At 60.4% G+C, this 16,428-nt stretch overlaps 1 protein-coding gene across 1 annotated transcript; it reads left to right on the forward strand.

Annotated features, from left to right (window-relative positions):
* The first annotated feature begins 1,748 nt into the window (after positions 1–1,748).
* IGLON5 (IgLON family member 5) lies at positions 1,749–15,588 on the forward strand. The gene is made up of 8 exons (XM_087871223.1): positions 1,749–1,848; positions 9,599–9,677; positions 10,339–10,571; positions 11,943–12,062; positions 13,339–13,473; positions 13,644–13,764; positions 14,299–14,453; positions 15,451–15,588. The coding sequence occupies exons 1-8, from the start codon at positions 1,770–1,772 to the stop codon at positions 15,537–15,539; spliced, it is 1,011 nt and encodes a 336-aa protein (XP_087727349.1). The 5' UTR covers positions 1,749–1,769; the 3' UTR covers positions 15,540–15,588.
* Positions 15,589–16,428: the final 840 nt, after the last annotated feature.

Raw genomic sequence — 16,428 nt, forward strand, 5'->3', positions numbered from 1 at the left:
CGATGTATATAGGGGGGTCATATGCTTGGGGGATGATTGCCAACATGTTTCTTGGAGGGGTAGCGATAAAGGAAGTTTCCAAAGGAATTTTTGTATGTTAAAGCAGACTTACAGGATCCTGGGTGTCGGGCTAGGATTGCTTTTTGCCCTTAGCAAAGTATTAACATCAAGGCAGCTGAGTTCCTAGAGGAATGTCACTCTGCCTGTTTCAAGGACTTGTCGATGGGCTGTAGACAGTAAGGAAACGTAATAATTTTTCTTCTGCCTTTGTCTCCCACGTCACCTAGTAAGTGGGTGCCTGGTGGGACCAGGAGGAAAGAACTAACCACAGGTTGTTGGGATACTGGGCGGAGTCAGCGGTTTCCCCAGGATCTCTCTTCTCTTCTCCATGACCTTAGGAAATAGAGATGATTCCCTCTTGCAAGGCAGACACGGAGGTTCTGGGAAGAGAAGTGACTTGTCTAAGGTCACACAGCCAAGTAAGTGAAAGAATGGGGAGTCCAGATTTTCTGCACCTTACCATCTCCTCCCTACTCCCACGACCAGGTCCCTGGTCCTGCCCCATTCCCCCTGTTATCCTGAGGAGGAGGACTGGAATAAAGAAAAAAAGGAAATTTTACTCCGAAAGTCAGTGTTATTCATGAAAGTAGATAGAGAAGCTGAACTGTGTCCCACAAGAAAAGGAACTGGGATCCTAGACTCCTGGGTCTGAGGGAGGAGGGGGCTGGGGGGCTGGGAGCCTGGATTCCTGGGTCTGAGGGAGGACAGGGTTGGGGGCTGGACTCCTGGGTCAATGGGAGGAGGGGACTGGGGGTCTGGACTCCTGGGTCTGAGAGAGGAGGGGGCTGGGGGTCTAGACTCCTGGGTCTGAGGGAAGAGGGGGCTGGGGGGCTGGGGGCCTGGATTCTTGGATCTGAGGGAGGAAGGGGCTGGGGGCGGGATTCCTGGGTTTGAGGGAGGACAGGGCTGGGGTCTGGATTTCTGGGTCTATGGGAGGAGGGGGCTGGGGGCCTGGATTCCTGGGTCTGAGGGAGGAGAGGGCTGGGGGACTGGGGGCCTGGATTCCTGGGTCTGAGGAAGGAAGGGGCTGGGGGCGGGATCCCTGGGTCTGAGGGAGGACAGGGCTGGGGGGTTGGGGGCTGGACTCCTGGGTCAATGGGAGGTGGGGACTGGGGGTCTGGACTCCTGGGTCTGAGAGGAGGGGGCTGGGGGTCTAGACTCCTGGGTCTGAGGGAGGAGAGGGCTGGGGGCCTGGACTCCTGGGTCTGAGGGAGGAGAGGCTAGGGGCTGGACTCCTGGGTCTATGGGAGGAGGAGGCTGGGGACTGGGACTCCTGGGTCTGAGGGAAGATGATAATGGGACCCCAAGCAGAGGGGAGGTGGGCTCAGGAAGTGTCCCCGACCCGGGGTTCTGGGGATCCTAGATGGGAAGACGTGGGGACGCCCGGGGCGGGAGGGGGTAGGGGCCGGGCCGCAGTAACAAAGGCCTCTCCCTCCAACAAGCAACCCCCCCTCGGCCCCGCCTCCCCGGCCCCCCGCCTCCCCTGATTGGTCGGCCTTCCTGCCCGTCAGCACCGCCCCCCTCCCCGGGTCTGCAGCAGCTCCGGCCGCCTCGTCGCGCCCCCCCAGCCCCCTCCCCCCGCCCCCGCCGCCCCCCGGGCCGGTGCAGCCGCAGGCGGGGTCCCCCTCCCCCTCCCCCTCTCCCCCCGGCCTCGCGCGCCCCGGACCGGCCCCCCCTTTCCCCTCCCCCTTCGCGCCGCCGCTGCCGCGATGCCCCCCCCTGCGCCCGGGGCCCGGCTCCGGCTTCTCGCCGCCGCCGCCCTGGCCGGCCTGGCCGTCATCAGCCGAGGTACCGCAGCGTCGGGGGCGGGGGGGTGGGGGGTGGCTCGGCCGGAAAGCCGGGGTCCCGAGCGGGGATTGGGGGTGGGGGACTGCATCCCAGGCGGGGAAGGGAGGCCCCCCGGACGCTGAGGTCTGGGCCCGGGGGCTGCACCCCCTGGCTGGGAAGGGGGTCTCGGACGTCTGGATTCGTGCCCGGGGGCCAGGGTTCCGCGTCCCGGGGCTCGAGCCTGGGCCTAGGGGCGGAGGTCGGCTTCTCCCGGCCGGTGAGAGGGTCGCGGACACCTGATCCCGGCCTGGGGGCGGGAGTCTGCGGCTCCGGGTCAGGGAGGGGGATCAAACGCTAAAGTAAGGGTCCCTGGGCAGGATCTCTGAACTGAGTTGGGGTGTGGAGGGGAAGTGGGATGTCCTGTCGGGGGTCTTCATCTCTGAGTAGAGACAGTCCCTGAGGGGGTCCTGGCCTGAGGACTGGGGTGGGCGTTTCTGGGCCAAGGTGGGGGGATGGTGTCTTCCCAGGGTCGTAAGAGAACGCAGCAGGGGTATCCACAGACCTCCATCCCAGGGCCAGGAAAGGACGAGGGGCTCTGGCCTCCCAGCTGGGTCATCTAGGTGGGGAGAAAGTGTCAGTGTTTGGGAGGTGGCGGTTATGTGGGGGAATGGAGCTGGTGATCCAGGAAGTTGGGGGCACTGGGCTGGGGACTCAGGTGTAGGTAGCTCTGGCTGAAAAGCCGGGTTCAGAGGCTGGACTGAGGATGCGAGAGGGGCAGATTGAGAAGGGAGGGAAGGGAAAGGTTAACATGGGGTCAAAGGGTTAATCTCAGCCCTGCTGAGACTGGGGAGGAATGGGGCTGGGGGCTGGTGTGTGGAGTGGGAAGGGGTGACCTAGGCAGTCTCTGGAGAGAGGATGTGGCTGTCTGCTGGACCCTGTGTCTCCCCAGCGGGCTGGTGGCCCAGGGATGGTCCAGGACGTGCCCCCTGGGGAGTGGAGGAGAGAGAAGGCAGGAGGCAGGGATCAAGGTTAACTCAGTGCTTCTGGAGGATTCCCCCAGGCCCTGCCCTGAACCAAGGATTACAGTCAGGGACACACAATCAGGGACAACCTAGAGTCCTCAACAGTCTCAAGGAGGCAGCCACTCTCAGCCTCCCACACACACACACCGGCTCACGCACAGACACATAAACACCCGTCACCGAGTCTGACCCAGAGCCGCACCCGCAGACACCCACAGTCGCACAAACACGGCCCGTGCACGCAGGACGCCTGTCCGCGCACGCAGGACCCCCAGCAATGGGGCCTCAGCAGGCTGGACCCTCAGTCAGTTTGAGGGTTCCTCCAGCCTGACCTGTCTGAATCACTGTCTGACGCTCTGTCTGTCTGCATCTCTCTGTCTCTGTCACTAGTCTCTTTAGGTCATTTCCAGAGGCTCCCTAGCTCTGGGGGACAGCCCAGTTGTCTCTGTCTCTGGGTCTCTGGCTCTCCATCCCTGCTAGCCTCAGCACAATTTCACATCTGTCCCTCCCTGCCTCGGGAACTGCTTCTCATTATCACACACGCGTGTCTGTCTCTTCCCGGCCCCCTGGCTCCTAGCCCGTTCCTAGCCCCCTTGGTCCTCGCTCCTTTCACTCCTGGGGATTCACATCCCATCTCTGTCACCGACACCTCCCATTGTTGTCCTTGTCCTTCTCTTGTCTTCTCCTTCCCCCGCTCCTCGTACCCTCATGACCCCGTCCTTGCTCCCCTCTCCCTTCACCACCCCTTCTTTTCCTTCAGTCTCAAGATAACTTCCCACTTTCCACTTTGAGTCTTCCAGCCCCCAGAAATCCCTGGTATACACAAATCCTGGGCTGGGAGCTGCTTGGAGCCAGGAGGTGGCCTGTCACCTAGGTCAAGTCCTCTCCCACTCCTGGGCCTTGGGCTCCCCATGGGAGATCTGGGAGCAAGAGGCGATGGGGTGGGGGATGGCCTGAGACAGATCTGGGTGGCAGCAAGGCAGCCCCACCCACTGACAGTTGGGGTGCTCTGAGAAAAAGCAGGGGTGGGGATGGGCACATACACAAAATTGCATTTTCTCTCCTCTCTGATTCATTTGCTCTTTTCCAAATTCCAGAAGGAAGGCATGCAAGTGAGCCATCCCTTACAAGTATGTATTAGGCAGATCTCATCTTGTCCCGGCCCTACCTCTCCCAAAACGCACTGGGCACTCTCCGCACTCTCTAGAGAGAGCCAGGTCCCGGCTTTCCCTCGCTCACACAAAGTCAGACCCGCAGAGTTGAACATACGGAAGGTATTGGTTTGTTGGTCGATGTTTTTCCCCGAGGTAGAAACAAAATAAGCCCATTTCTCTGCAACTGGCTTTTTTTCCACTTAACTTTAGCTGCCCAGCATCCATCCATATGGTTCTATCTTTAGTTTCTTTTCTAAATTCCTCATGCCAACACTCACACTCACACATATATATATTCCCTTCCGGAGGTCACAGCAGCAAAGCCGTGTAGGGCGGCTCCTTCGATCCCTGGCCAGCTGGTGAGGGGTGTTGGACGGAGGGGGGCAGGCAGAACGGGGCTCACCGGCCACTGTCCGTGGCCCTGGTCTGTCTGGACTGGTTATTTGGCAACTATTTACTGAGCACGGAGTCTCTGTTCTGGGCACTGGGGATCTGTATAGACGCAGCAGTGAGCAAGCCAGCTGAAGTCACGGAGCTCTGAAGGAGCCTCCACCCTAGTGGGATGGAGAGAGATCAAAACCTAAAAACGAGCAAATAAGTAAACGGGTAATTTCAGAGAGTGACGACGGGTAGTGTAAAGAAAGGAAGTGTCTTCAGGAACAAGCTGACCATGGGAGCTCTGGGGCTTGAGGGAGCCCTCTCTGAGCCGCTGGGAGCAGAGTTCAGACTGAAAGGAGAGAAGTTGGCCCTTAAAAGATCCCGAGGGAACAGTGGAGGTGAAGGTCCTGAGGTGGGAGCCAGCAGAAAGGAGCAGCCAACGTGTCATGGAAAGTTCCAGGGCTCTTGCCCCAGCGTCTGGACTCAAGGTGTCCAGGCATCTGTCCTGGGAAGGTCAGCAGAGAGGAAGGAGGCCCTGGGGGTTCCAGCCCCTTCTCACCAGCTCTTCCCTGCCAGAGCCACAACCCCTCCCACCACATCCCCCACCCCTCCCTGGGTCCAGCCTCGTTTCTGCCACAGCTCCCTGAGTGACCGCCACAAGCCATACACACGTGTGGGCCTCGGCTTCCCATCGCTGGGTTCCAGAACTGTGGAATCCAATCCTCCCCGCATTGGGGGGGGTCCCAGCTTCACCAGAGTTCCCCCTTAGAGGGGTGGCAGGAGGTGCTTAACTCCAACCCAAGATCCCCCATCTTGTTAGAAATCTCTTTCTCTCTTAAGGGGAGAAACTTCACCTACCTGTGACCTTCACCCCTTGATTCATCAAGCAGGTGTGAGGGCTACTAGTCCAGACTGGCAGAGACCCGAGCGGCCCTTCTAGTCACCACCGGCCCCCCAGACCAGCCCCCCAGATGTGCCACATCATCCCCCATCAGCCAGCACCCGTGGGGCTCTTGGCAAGCACACAGCCAGCAGGGTCTGCGTTGAACTTGTTGCTTGGTTCAATCTTTGCTCTTTTCATGCTCCCCGCCACCCACACCACGACGCGGGAGGCACAGTGACGGTCCCCCATTTACACAGGGAGAAACCTGAGTCCCAGGGAGGTGAAGGAATTTGTGCCACTAACTGGCAGCGCGGGGACTCGAACCCAGGCAGCCCCGGTCCCCAGTCTGTTCTTTCAGTGGCGCGGTTACGCTGGCTTGGTGGCATCAGAACAGATGCTGACAGGTCACCTGTACATGAGTCGCCGACTCAACTCGGGTGGGTGCGGGGCACAGAGCAACGGATGCTCCGGCCCCGCCCCCACCCCCGGGGAGCTGACACTGAACCAGGGATAGCAAGAGATGTTTCTTAAAAAAGAAGGTGCTGTTACGAGCAGCTAGCATTTATTGGACCCTTTCTGCATGCTAAGTGCTGAGCTAAACGTTTTGCTTGCATGTTCTCATGGAATCCCTCACAAAACCCTCAGAGGGAAGGACTGTTGTTTTTTTCTCCTTTTTATAGATGGGGAAACTGAGGCTCAGACTGTCCGGAGGTCACCCAGCCCGGAAATGGTAGGGCAGACATTTGATCTCCTAGCACAGATTCCTCCCAGCTTTCTTATCCAGTCTCTCGAGACCATTCATTCTCCCTACAAACACTTCCCTGTTCTGGGCTAAGCTCAGCTCCTGGGGACACAGCCAAGATTCAGGCCGGGGAGGCACCCCTGAACACTGTCCCAGCTGAGTCTGAGGGTATCCAGTAGAAAGGGTTGAGACTCTCTGTCTTGAACAGTCAGGGAGGACTTCCTGGAGGAGGGGGCCTTTGAGTTTGGGTCTTGAAGAATGAGTAGGAGTTCAAGAATTAGAGACACGTGTCGTTAGTATCAATTTACATTCACTCTTTCGACAAGTATTTCCCAGGGCCTTCCAGGGCTAGGCCGTATGCTGGGAGATGCTGAGGATACAGACCTGAGTCAGACCCAGGCTCTGCCCTCAAGAAACTTCTAGTCTGAGGGGGGAAACAGACACAGATGGCCACCACAGCATGATGTGAGCTCTAATGGAGATAGTCCAGGCACTGTGGGAATAACAGACCTGGCTTGGAGGGGGGAGGGAGGGCTTCCCAGAATTAAGGGAGAGTTTTCCAAGCAGAATTCCTACAGAGTGGATCTCCTGTGCACCAGCCTATTTATTTATACATTAAACAGCTTTCGAGGCCTCCTGGGGGCCAGGCCCAGAGAGCCAGCAATGCTGGAAGCCGGGAGGTGGGTCAGACCCGGGCCCCTCCCTGAGGGGCTGCCATCTGGTGAGGGAAGCAGGCTCAGACAGGATCCCGGGGTGGTCCGGACGAGACAGACGGAAGAGCCATGCTCAGGGACAGAGCGGGAGGTGGAACGACCAAACCGACCCCTACGTCCACTTACTGAAGCCCAGGAAAGGGAAGGGACTTGCCCAAGGTCACACAGCAGGGAGGGCGGTCCTGATCCTGGAGCCTGGGAATTGTGTGAGACAGCTATGCAGACTCACGACATCCAGATTTATAGACACAGGGACCAAAAATCCAAGACCCGCCGGAGACATGGATTCCTTCATCACTGATCTCGGGGGACCGCCCTCAGCTGAGCCTCGCGCTGGGAGTGCTGGGGACACAGATGGTCTGGGCTTGGCTCTGCCCTGGAGGAGCTGGTGGGGGAGCCAGATGACTCTGACCCCAGGTGCCCTGGGAGCAGGGCAGGAGCTATAGGGGCTGTCTCTCCTAGGAGGGGCCTATTACACTAGGCCCCTGGAGAAGGAGAAGCATTTTTGTCATAAACGGCGGGACAGAGGGTTGAGGAGAAAAGTGGGGAACGCGGAGCTGGGCCACACACACACGCTCGGGGACACAAAGCAGGAGAGTGACCCCAAGGCCCTGGACCCAGGTGGAGGGGCTGGGCCTTTGTCCTGGGGGCAGTAGGGAGCCATGGGAGCGGTGGGGGCAGCTCTGAGTGTTGGAAAGATCCTTCTGGAAGGAGCGTGTGTCTGCCTGTATTCTGTCTGCCGGGACGTAGGACTGAGGTCCTGCCTGCCTGTGTCTGTGGGTCTAGCTCCCGTGGGCAGCAGCTGGGTGAGGCCTGGGTCCCTGAAGACTGGGGGACCTTGGACAGCTCCGTCTTCACCTCTAGGCCTCCTGTAACCTTGAACCTGTTACCGGGCGAGGAGGGGGGATTTTGCCCCCTGCAGGGCATCTGGCAACGTCCAGAGGCAGGTGTGGTGTCACCACTGTGACGTGGGGGGAGCTACCAGCATGGAATGGATAAAGGCCGGGGATGCTGCTGAGCGTCCTGCAGTGCGGGGTCCCCACCGTCCCTCGTGTGGGCACACAACAGTCCCCACGGTGGAGAAGCAGCCGGCCCAAACGTTAGTGGGGCCAAAGTGGAGAAGCCCGGGTCCAGGAGTGTGTGAGCAGGAGTATGCCAAGCCCTGTGGCGCGGGTGTCTGCAGACGTGCGTGTGTGATCTGATCGTAGGTGACAGCGTGACGGCCTGCGCCCGGTTCTTGGCCCAGGGCACTCCTTTGTATTTGAGAGGCTGTGACAGTGTAACTGCTTCCTTGTGCGCGGTAGCTCTCTGCACGACTCTCCAGAGGGCAGGGGTGGAGGGTGGCGAGCATGGCCCTTGGGCTCGTGGTGTCAGCGTGACTGATTAGGCCTGTGTGCGTGTGTGAGAGAGCGAGACAGACACGGCCCCCTGGATGGGGCTGTCACTGGTTGCACGTAAACTCGCCTGCCCTGAGGGGCTGGTGTCAGCGCAATGGTGTGGGTCTAGCTGTTTATGGGGGGTGACCTTCCGCTGGGTGTGGGTCCCGGGCTGTGGGTCAGCAGGAGCGTGTGTGCACCAGGGCCCCTGAGCAGGCCCCTTTGCCCTTCAGGGGCTGGAGCGTGGGACTGTTTCCTGGCGCAGCCGGGGCCCTGGGTGTCTTCCCTGGGCTCTGGCGACGGGTCTGTCTCTGTGTGTGTCCACCTCCCGGCCGTCTCCTGCTGTTACCAGGGCTGTGTGTGCACAGCTCGGGGGAAGGCAGGCCCCTTCCCTGCCTCCAGAAGTGACTCCGGCCACGGCGAGGGGCTGCAGGGCCCACCCCAAACCCTGGGACCTGGGGAGCCCCCGCCCCGCACTGGCTCGGCCCCAGCCCGGTCCTGAGGGGCTGCTGATGGAGAGGGCCCCCGGGAGTCACTGGGGCGGCACGGGCAATTAATTCATTAGATTAATTAGCTGCCCGCGCCAGGGCGGGGGCAGGGCAGCCCCACGCAGGGCCCTCCTTCCCCAGGCATCCAAGGTCATCCAGCCTCCTCTCCCCCGCCTGGTGCCGGCTCCATCCGCCGCCTCCGCAGGCCCAGCCCCCACTCCCTGGCCCGGGGCCAGCCCACTGGCCACGGTCCACGGAGATGAATAGGTGGGGGTGGGGGCTCTGCCGGGCGCTGGTGCCCATGAGCTGCGGGGAGGGCACGGGCAGGCGTGGGCGTGCGCCTGCAAGTGTGCTCCACGAGCACGGGCAGGCGCGTGTGCGGGGCTGTACACGGGGCCCGAGGGTGTGCCTGCATCTGCGATAGGTGTGCGGCTGAGCGGGCACACGCCTGCGTCTGCGTCTGTACGTCTGCGGACGCTCGTGGGTGGCTCTGTGTGTCTTTCCACGCGTTTCTGCATTGATATGTGTACAGGTATGTGTGTGTATGCCCACGTGCGTGCACGTCTGTGTGACCTGTACGTGGCTCTGTGTGTTCTTGAACTTTGAGCGTGTGTGCGTGCATCTGTGTGTACGCGTGTGTGCACATGTACGTGTATTCCCGTGCACACGTGTATCTGTACATGTGCCTGCGGGTGTGTCTGCATACACGTTTATGCAATTGTGTATCTGCACACGTGTGTGTGAATGTGTGTGCACACGTGTGTGTGCTGTGACTGGGATGCTGTCTCCCTGTCTCTGGAGGTGTGTAGGCGTGTGTGTCCGAGTCTGAGTCGGCGTGAGCGTGCAGAAAGGAACGTGTGGCGTGTGTTTGCTCTGAGCGCACCTGCCGTGCGTCTCTGGAAACGTCGATGAATGTGCGTGCCAGGGGCTGTGGGAAATGTCTGTGGCTGCAAGGGCGTGTGCGCGTGTGTGCAGACGCGTCCAGTCCCTGCTGAGCTGCCCCTCCCTTCTGCAGGGCTGCTGTCCCAGAGCCTGGAGTTCAGCTCTCCCGCGGACAACTACACAGTGTGCGAAGGTGACAACGCCACTCTCAGGTACCTCCCATCTCGGGGACTCCGAAGTCACCCAGTCCGGCTCCTTCAGCTTCCTCAGCAAGACAGTCCCGACCTGCACGCACAGCCTGGCCCCTGTCCGTCAGGAGAGGTGGTTGGGGGCAGGGACTCTGGGCCCGGATCCGTGCCTGGGCCTCAGTGTCCCCATCTGTCAAATGGGTGGAGGAGTGATAACCACTGTCAAGGCTGTCATGCGGATGCAAGATTTTGTACACGAGCACGGCACACTGTGCCCGCTTCACAGATGAGAGCCGGGCTTATTTCCCCCGATCGGTGCTGCTCCCCACAGTGGGTCCGCCCCTCCCTCTGGGCCTCTGTCCCCCTCTCCCTGGGTCTCTCCCGCTCATCTCTGCATCCCTGCCTGTCTCTCCCAGAGTGCTCCCGATACTTTTCCAGTCTGTAGCACACAACATCACTCGGTAACCATCAGCTACCCTTCCGCTGTGCACTTGGGCTCAAACCTGAGGCTCAGTTTACCCGCCTATAAAATGGGCACAGTCACCTCCGCCTCACGGGGCTTCAGTGGGAATTGGCGATGCAGTGGGCCTTCCTCTCCCCATCCCCAAGCCCCTGCGATGGAGGAACCCGGAGGGCTGTTTGGGGTGGGGGAGAGAAGAAGCCCCCTTCCTTGTCCTCCCTGAAGCTGCTTCATTGACGAGCACGTGACCCGCGTGGCCTGGCTGAACCGCTCCAACATCCTGTACGCGGGCAATGACCGCTGGACCAGCGACCCGCGGGTGCAGCTGCTGATCAACACGCCCGAGGAGTTCTCCATCCTCATCACCCAGGTGGGGCTCGGCGACGAGGGCCTCTACACCTGCTCCTTCCAGACCCGCCACCAGCCGTACACCACTCAGGTCTACCTCATCGTCCACGGTGAGCCCTTGGCCGGGCTTTGGGTGGCGGGGGGGCAGGGGGGAGGGCACGGGGTGGGGGGAGGATTCCTCGAGTCCTCACCAATTGTCCGCTCCCTGGTCCTGGGGATACATGGTGTGGAGGGCACACACCCCCGTCCTCGCAGATTTCAGCCAAGCAGAAGCAGGGACAGTCACCCAGAAGGGGACCCCCCAACATGACAGCTTCTAGGGCATGAGAGCTGCAGGGGTGAGGGGGTGCTGGGAGAAAGTTGCAGCCATTCACTCATCTCTGTTGGTCAAGCACCTACTACGTGCAGGATTGCTCTAGGCGCTGGGGGTGGGGAAGGAGCCAGGCGGGCTGTCCCTGCCCTTTGGAAGCTGACTTTCTAAGGAGGCGGCTTCCCAGACACAATGTCTGAGCTGAGACCTTCAGCTGGGGGCAGAGCTGGTACCGGAAACGGGGCGGCGCTGCAGGGACCAGGGGAGAAAATGAGTCAGGTGCGCAGAGCACATCGCACGTGGCTGGATGCCCCCCGAACGCAGAGAGGGAGGGGTGGGCAGGAGACAGAGAGAGCAGCAGGAGACAGAGCTCGGGTGGCTGGAGGGAGCAGTTGGAGAGACAAGGACCCAGAGACAGAGACAGCCCAGCGGGGCCATGACGAGCCCCGACTCGGGATCCAGACCCCCCAGGTGCTGAGGGACCCTGAGCAAGCAGGGAGGCCTCGGACTCCTCATCTGCAAAATGGGTTGACTCTGTCGTGCCTCAAATCCAAGACATGGTCAACTGGAAGGGGCATCTTTATCTTGCGCTCTGCCAAAAAAGAAAAGAAAAATAACCCTGCCAATTAAACCCCGGCGCCCTGTGTTGTCCGGCCATCGTGACTGGAACAGTGTTCTGATGGGTGGGAGAAACAGCCACGTGCGTTAGAATGGATGAATACAGCAGCACCTACCCCGGGGCGTGGCAGGGCGCTGAAGGGGTAATGAGCTCATTTGTGTAGAACTCTTCGAACAGGGTTACCACGCCGGAAGCACCGTATGAGTATTTGCTATAGAAATTAATTGTTTAAAATAAGAATAATAATTAATAAATAAAAGTAGACAGACATAAGGTGGGAGGAATTCAGACCAGAAGGAAGAGAAACCAAGTTAGGATAAAGGGAGAGAGAGACAGACAGACAGACAGAGACTGAGAAAGAACGGGAAAGAGAGAGACGTGCAGTTAGACAAGGAGCCAGACCCAGAGGCAAGGGAGAAACACATAGAAATTCTTAGAACGCATGTTGGCTTGGACCCCTGGGTCTGAGGAAGGAGGGGCTGGGGGCGGGGGCTCCGGGTCCTTGGAGGCCATATTCAGCCTCTTGCTGACCTCTCCCCTCCTGGCCTGCAGTCCCCGCCCGCATCGTGAACATCTCGTCGCCTGTGACCGTGAATGAGGGGGGCAGCGTGAACCTGCTTTGCCTGGCCGTGGGACGGCCGGAGCCCACAGTCACCTGGAGGCAGCTCCGAGGTGAGGACCCCACCCCTGGCCCAAAGCCCCTTTCCCCACTCCACAGTCTGGGCCCCTCGATTCCCCATGCCCCTAGCTCGATTTCCAGAGTCCCCCTTTCCTCCATCTCTCATCCCCCCAAACCCTTGTCATGACTTGCTTTCCCCCTCCCACCCGGTTCCCGTTATGTCACCAGCAGCCCCCAGAGCCTTAGAGCCTTCGCCACCTGCAGGCCCGAACCCTTTCCTCTAACTCACCTGCTAGACCCCAGCCTGCCCCCTGTCCCCACCCCAGTACCCCTGGTCTCTTCCCCACCAGCTCGCTTAATTCTGGGTTCTGAATCCCTGCCACTAACCCTAAGTCAGGTGGCAACTAGCGGCCCCAGACCAGCAGAATCGGCACCACTGGGAGCTTGCCAGAAATGCGCGTTCTGGGCCCATCCCAGGCCTAACGAATTACAGCCCCCCCCCCCCAGTCTGTTTTCACAAGCCCTTCAGGGGATTCTGGTGATGGAGCTGAGAACCACTACTCTAGGCTTCCCCCAAACATAGCACCGAGGTACCTGAACATGACATCCCAGATCCTAGACACCCACCACCCTTTTCCCAGGATCTCACCCCATCCCCCGGATCCCTAGACCCTCATTCACTGGGTCTTTAGAGACCAATGGTGCCAATCACTCTATCCCCCAAGACCCCAGAACCCAGTAACTAGGTCTCAGATCCTGGGTCCTTTCCCCCAGTCCTAAGCTTGAGATCCTGGATCCCTGGATGCCCTCAGTCCCAAAGGCTCTTCTGAACCTGGTGTTGTGTCTTGAGCCCCCAGATGACTGGATTGCTGTCCCATATACTAGATCCTGATTCCCTGAACCCAAGAATAAGATCCCAGAACTCTGGACCCGCCCCCCCCGGGGGGGGTGTCTGTATTATCTGGCTCTTTCTGAGCTCCAAGATCCTGGGATCCTCCCCACTGGATACTGGGCACCCCATGATCTGAATCGTGAGCTCCCAGAGCCCTGGATGCAACAGCATCCCCAAATTCTAGGACCCTCCCCATTGGGTTCGAGTTACTAGGCCCCAGTCCCTCATTCCCTGTCCCACCCCTAGCAGGAGATCCCAGGCCGGGGACCCACACACCCCACCCCAAACCCCTGCAAACCCCTCCTGGCTCTCGCTGACCCGGGCACTCCAGGCCCTGCGGTGCCTGCCCCGCTGATGTGTGTCCGTGTTGTGCCCGTGTTGTCCCGTGTTAAGTGTTTGTGTCCGGCCCCGCCCCCTCCCCTTCCCTCCCCGCACAGACGGCTTCACCTCGGAGGGCGAGATCCTGGAGATTTCCGACATCCAGCGAGGCCAGGCCGGGGAATATGAGTGCGTGACTCACAACGGCGTGAACTCAGCGCCCGACAGCCGCCGTGTGCTGGTCACAGTCAACTGTGAGCCCCTTTCCCCTTGGCCCTGGGCATGAAAGGGGGGCAGGCTCTGGGTCCCTGAAGAGGAGGATAGAAGTGCTGGACTCTTGGGAAGGAGGGAGGAGGAGGATGGGGACACAACCCCTTAGTCCCCGCCTCGCTGGGAGAAGTCACTTACTTTCGCCCCTCGCCAGATCCTCCAACCATCACGGACGTGACCAGCGCCCGCACGGCCCTGGGCCGGGCCGCCCTCCTGCGCTGCGAAGCCATGGCGGTGCCCCCCGCGGACTTCCAGTGGTACAAGGATGACAGACTGTGAGGACAGCACCGGGGCAGGCCGAGGGGGGTGGGGAAGGTAGCCGAGCCCTAGATCCCGAGAACTGGGGAACCCAGCTTCTAGGGGATGGGGTCCGCTGGGCCCCAGCGAGGTCTCGGGGGCTTACTGGAAACTTGGGTCCCACAATGATGAATGTTGGGGCCCTGGTCTCTTTGGGCTATTCATGGAGAAGTTCGGGGGTCGATGCTGAGGATGTGGTGGGGAAGCTTCAGAGGACCATTGGGGTTGGGGTCCAGCAGGGTCTGGGAGCGTGTAGAGATTGGGGGCACACGTTGGGAGAGTCCAGTGACCCTGAGTGGCAGGGGTGCCTGGAGAGGGGTGTCTGTGGGAGTGGTCGGGGACCCATGGGGAGCTAGAGCCCGAAGCTAGGGGTTTCTAGGGTAGGGAGCAGAATGTGGGGTCTCCGGGAAATTGGGGAGCCAGAGAATCGGGAGAGGGGAGTGGGCTCTGCGTCCCGAGGGGGTCCCGGGCCGGTGTCCCACGGCCCGGTCCCTGACCCGGATCCCCGGCAGGCTGATCAGCGGCACAGCCGAGGGCCTGAAGGTGCAGACGGAGCGCACCCGCTCGATGCTTCTCTTCGCCAACGTGAGCGCCCGGCATTACGGCAACTACACGTGTCGCGCCGCCAACCGGCTGGGAACGTCCAGCGCATCCATGCGGCTCCTGCGTGAGTCCGAGAGGGAGGGGCGGGCGGGGGGCCGGGGAGCGGGGCCGGGACTGCCTCAGACAGATCTCCAGCTTGGGAAGGTGACGGACGCTGAGACCCAAGCAATGCGACTGAGCGAGAAACCCATCCCTTCAATGCATGTCGAATCATTGAGCGCCCACTAGGGGGCGGAACTGAGACTTGAATGGTAAGAAGCAGCCAGTCCAGCCAAGCTGTGCGGGAAGAGCTTTGCAGGCAAGGGGAACGGTGTATGTCAGCAAAGGCCCAGCAAGGAGGCTAGCATGATCTGAGCAGAGTGATCACCGTGGAGCCTGAGTTTAAACAGGAAGGGAGAGGCAAAGTCTCATGGACCACAGAAAGGATTTTGGATTTTATTCTACTACAGGGTGAGGCCCCTGGGGAATGACCAAGTGGTTGACGCTTCTAGGGAGAATCACTGACTGCTATTTGAGGAATGGCCTGTAGGGGGCGCAAGACGGAGGCAGAGGGACCAGGGAGGGGGCTACTGCCGTAATCCAGGAGCGGTGGCACAGAGTCCCTGTATCAAGGAGATGTTTTGAAGGTGGAGGGAAGAAGGAAGTGGTGTCGTGGCGATCGCAGGTGTTGGCTCGAGTAGCTGGGTGAACGGAGATGTAGTAGGAAAGTACTGAAGTGGGGAGAGACTGGGGTGGGGGCAGTAGCCAGTCTCGGGGAGCAAAGTCAAGAGTACTCTTTGGGCCGTGCTCACTGCAAGACGCTTCGTGGCCAGATAGACCAAAACTGTACGACGTGAAGATCTGAGAAAGGGAATAAGAGAGAGGGGCTGAGTGGCAGCGAGAAACGGTGTTCGGCGAGATAGAGTGGGGAGAGCAGGCCCACTGAGCGAAAGCCCCAGAAAGGCCCCTAGAGAGGGACACTCAAAGAGACCCTCAGAGACAGGGCGGACGCAAGGCACCGCAAGACGCACGTGGGGTCTCCCCTTCCCAGGCCACCCCCGTGACCCTCTCTCTTTCCCCAGGCCCAGGATCCCTGGAGAACTCGGCCCCGAGGCCCCCGGGGCCCCTGACCCTCCTCTCCGCCCTGGGCTGGCTGTGGTGGAGGATGTAGGAAGAACCCAGTGCAGCTCGCCTCCCCCTGCGCGGGGCCTGAGGCCGGGAGCGAGAGAAAAAGGGAGAGCAAGCGCCGTGGGTCTCGAGGGGGCGGAAGAGCTCTCTGCCACCGAGGAGGAGGAAGAAGGGAGGAGGAGCAGGAAGAGGAGGAAGGCTCTTTAGAGAACCCATCACTGTGAGGGATAACGCAAAATTATGCATCTTTCTACAGCCATTGTCGCCACCGTTCACGTTTCCGATTGTGACCCACCCCTGGCCACCCCACACCCCTCTCTTAGCTCAGGCTGTCAACTGGATCGTGTGTATGCAGTGGGTGTGTGAGAGCATGAGCCTGCCCGTGTGTGTATGTGTGTGGGGGGAAGGGGCTCCGCCATCTTCCCTCCCTGAAAACCCCCACGCCCGCTGCCCCCAGTGCTGCTGTCTCTCACCTCTGGCTGGAGGTAGGTATGTGGGCTTCATGGCAGAAGCTGTGAGGAGAGGTCTTCCAGGCTCCCCGCGTTCCCAATATATGCACGCACACCACCCCGTCCCCTCCCTGTTGAAAGAGTGTCTCCCGGGCGGGTTGGGAGTGAGGAGGGGTGTCGCGTACTCACCTGTCAAGCTATCATTCGGCCTTTGTGAGCAGGTGGGGATCTCCATCTTGGCTCGGGCCTCCTTGCTTTCAACCACTGGCTGCCTGTAGCCGGAGGCCCCATCACTGGCTCAGCAGCCTGAGACCTTCCCACTTTCTCTGCCCCCCTCCCCTCCCCCGACTTTCTGGCCCCATCTGGGCCAATCGGTGCTTCCATCCAACTGTCAGACTGGTGTCTGTGGTCACCTGTCTGCCTCAGTGCTTTGCCCTACCCCGCCCCCGAACTCCCCTTGGCCCCCTGCAGCCACCCACAGGT

The sequence above is a fragment of the Ursus americanus genome, chromosome 21 (genome assembly GCF_024610735.1).
Source record: "Ursus americanus isolate L20-20 chromosome 21, mUrsAme1.1.p, whole genome shotgun sequence".
Lineage (NCBI taxonomy): Eukaryota > Metazoa > Chordata > Mammalia > Carnivora > Ursidae > Ursus > Ursus americanus.